The following is a 3,124-nucleotide window of genomic DNA, read 5'->3' as shown; positions in this document are numbered from 1 at the left end:
TAATAATAATAATAATAATAATAATAAGGAATATAAAAAAGCTTAAAATGCCATTACATTGAAGAGAAAATTTATCCTTCTTTTTTTTGTTAAAGATATAACTGTCAATGAATTAATTATTAATGTAGTAGACAATAATATATTCTTAAAAAATCTCATGACAAATGTTTTATCATGTATAATGTGTCGTTGTAATAAAATTATGTTATTTTCAATTTCTATTATAGTTATTATTTGCCAATGCTATCAATCACTTGTAACTACAATCAGAGACGAATTTAAAGGGATTGAACTGGACTATTGTCAATGCTGTTATTCACTTGTAACTACAAACAGAGACGAATTTAGGGAGATTAGGCTATGCTATGCCCCCTTTTCTTAAATGTACTAAAAAAAATGAGCAAATTTATTTTTTTTCTACATATTAGTCCGACTTGAGCTCAATTCTGAATTCGTCCCTGATTACAACCTCCAACCACTTATCCCGGACTATTTCCAGCCCATGTAGTTAGCATCACTACTGGGAAACTGCCAGCAACGATAACTTCCAATTGACAATCATCCAAGTTTGACAAGTTTCCATTTTCATATAATTCTTACAATTAAAGTAAAACCATTGAACTTATGCATTTTCATTTACGTTTTCACTATGTTGTAATAGAAAAACATCCTTAAATCGAACGAACTCGTTAATGCAGCATCTCAGGTATTCAGAACTTGTCTTTGGATAAAGATCGGATGTACCTACATTATCTGGAGATTGTCTACAGTAACATTTCATATGAGAATAAATAAGAGCCAAAAATGATGTGACAACAACTCAAGTTTTCACCAGAAACAAGAAAGAAAAAACGTGCTTGATTTGGGTTTTACGAGAAATCAGATAAACAAATGTGAAAATCAAATCGGACATGGTTAACAAGCTTGATTTTATGTATAGAGATTGTTAAAACTTAAAAGTATGATACAGAAAATGCCTCTGAGCACTTACAAGGAATCAACTTGCCGCATATCTTAGTTCAATCAAATCATACCTTGGGCATGATGGCATTTCAAACTGAGAAAACGAAAAACAAAAAGACGAATGAAGAAAAATTTCACAGCACGGTAGGAGCAGCTGATCCTTTCATTCATTAGTCCCATTGCTGACCTTGATCTCCAAAAGGCGCTCGACTGATTGTCTGCAGATGGGGCACCTGTTTGTTTGGAACCTCAAGACCTTTGCACACCCACTGCACATACACTGCATTACAAGAATTGAGGCCAAAAAATTTACGGTTGGTCACAAGCTACTAGTGAGCGCCTTACTGCTAAAAAATAAGGAAAATTGCAGTCATTTCCCCAACTTTTATCATCTTTTGCACTCTTATTCCCAACCTCTTATTTGTTGTTTTTATTTTGGAAGTGCAAAAGGCAGAGATTGGGGATATCGGCTGCAATTTTTCCCTAAAAGATCACATGACCAGTGAAATAAATTGGGCGCTTAAAGAGAGAGTAGAGAAAGTTTGGGAACAAAGAACACCAATATGGTGTGTGTAACATGTCAGGTAGAAAGTGTGTTAGAGAGACAGACAGTAAGTACCATGTGTCGACAGGGCAGGACAGTAATGTCACAGGGTTCCGAAAGGCATATAACACATTCTTTTCCGGGATCATTTCCGTCCAAGTCACCCTCAACTGAAGTTCCAATACCATAGATCTCTTGTAACTCATATCTCATGCCATTAATCCATAATACTTGCTTCGCTGCCCTAACCTGATATTCACCTTTCTCCATCTCAAAAGCAGCCCGAGTTATCTGCATGTTTTTTGATACTCTCTCTAGGTTTCCATTTTGGTTATCTGAGGATGCCTCCGCCTTAACTGCTAAAGGATACACATCCATGTCACCCTTTTTAGACAATTCTATCTCCTCAAACATTGAAAGGTCTATCCCAGTTCCAGAAGGTTGTCTAAATTTCTGGGCCAAACCTGTTTGAAACTGCACTGTCACCGGAGGGAGTAAGCTTTCTTTCATTGGGGTGAGGCAACCATCTTCACCTTCCTTAGCAAAGAAAACTATAGTAATGCTGCATATGCGACGGAGACAGGAACTCAAGATTCAATATCATCTTATTTTTAAAAGAAGAATACTTAAAAGGTCACAAAACTATTGTGATAAAGGAGTAAGCGAGACGATCAAAGTAAGAAAATATTCGTGTCAAATGAAAATTAAAAATTAAGAACTACACCAACATGAAAGAAAAGCACAAATAAATATTTCAAATTCAATTATTAGAGTAAGACAAATCAAAATTCAAGTTTCCAGGATTGTAATATAGTCATAGAAATCTTTGGCACCATTGCATCTTCCTTAATGACACAAGAATCAAATGAATATGCAAATCATGAAAAATGAAATTAGTTATGTTGAATTTTAGAGGGCTAATTGCAGTTTTAATTATGCTACGAGGGGCAAGCACATAGTACAAAGTCAAGATCTTACGCTGCAGCTGTACTCATTTAGGCCATTAAGTCAGCATGTCCTTATAAGCACATGGGCATAGTTTATTTATAAGACAGTGCACACAGCACGGTTCATAGTCCTCTCAGAGTAAGAAAAAAGGGAAAAAAAAAAAGAACCCCCCCCCCCCCCCCCCGACGGGCAAAAACCCCAAAAAAAAAAAAAGGCATATTCCATCCCACCGCCACCAAATTTAGAACTAGTATTTCCATTGGTCTTTTATAACAACGAGTAATTCAACATCCATGTGGAGTAATTGAGAACATCCCAGAATTTCAATCTGAAGAAGACTTAGACAGAGACATAACCTCAAATGAATCGAGGTTTTCTATATTTGACAATAAATTATATTGATCAAATCAAGAAGAAGCTCAAATTATAATTCTATCAAATAAAACCTTTGCATGCCACATACAAAGAATTTGCATGAGATATTTATAAATAAATCAAGGTTTTTGTACAGATTGAGAACTGCATCACATCAAGTACATGGAAACGGTGAGCATAGCCTGGACCTTAAAGGCACTTTTAACTCAGGAAGAAGTGAATATTCACTGGGGCAAAGAGGGGCCATGGCCCCTTACTCTCCAAAACTTTCATTTACTAAACCTAGTTTCACAA

The 3,124-nt window shown here is 35.7% G+C and overlaps 1 protein-coding gene across 1 annotated transcript in view; it reads right to left on the bottom strand.

Moving 5' to 3' along the window:
- Positions 1 to 884: 884 nt before the first annotated feature.
- LOC111403159 (probable E3 ubiquitin-protein ligase LOG2) overlaps positions 885 to 3,124 on the bottom strand; it is an 8,869-nt gene continuing 6,629 nt past the window's right edge. Inside the window, exons 2-3 of the mRNA XM_023031558.1 lie at positions 1,583 to 2,069; positions 885 to 1,243 (exon numbers count right to left, since the gene is read on the bottom strand). Of these exons, the coding sequence (XP_022887326.1) occupies positions 1,127 to 1,243; positions 1,583 to 2,069 (604 nt within the window). The 3' untranslated portion in view covers positions 885 to 1,126. The remainder of the gene's footprint in view (positions 1,244 to 1,582; positions 2,070 to 3,124) is intronic.

Source organism: Olea europaea, chromosome 11 (genome assembly GCF_002742605.1).
Source record: "Olea europaea var. sylvestris chromosome 11, O_europaea_v1, whole genome shotgun sequence".
NCBI lineage: Eukaryota > Viridiplantae > Streptophyta > Magnoliopsida > Lamiales > Oleaceae > Olea > Olea europaea.
Note: the sequence above shows the minus strand (reverse complement) of the source record. Positions and strands in the feature narration are given on the sequence as shown.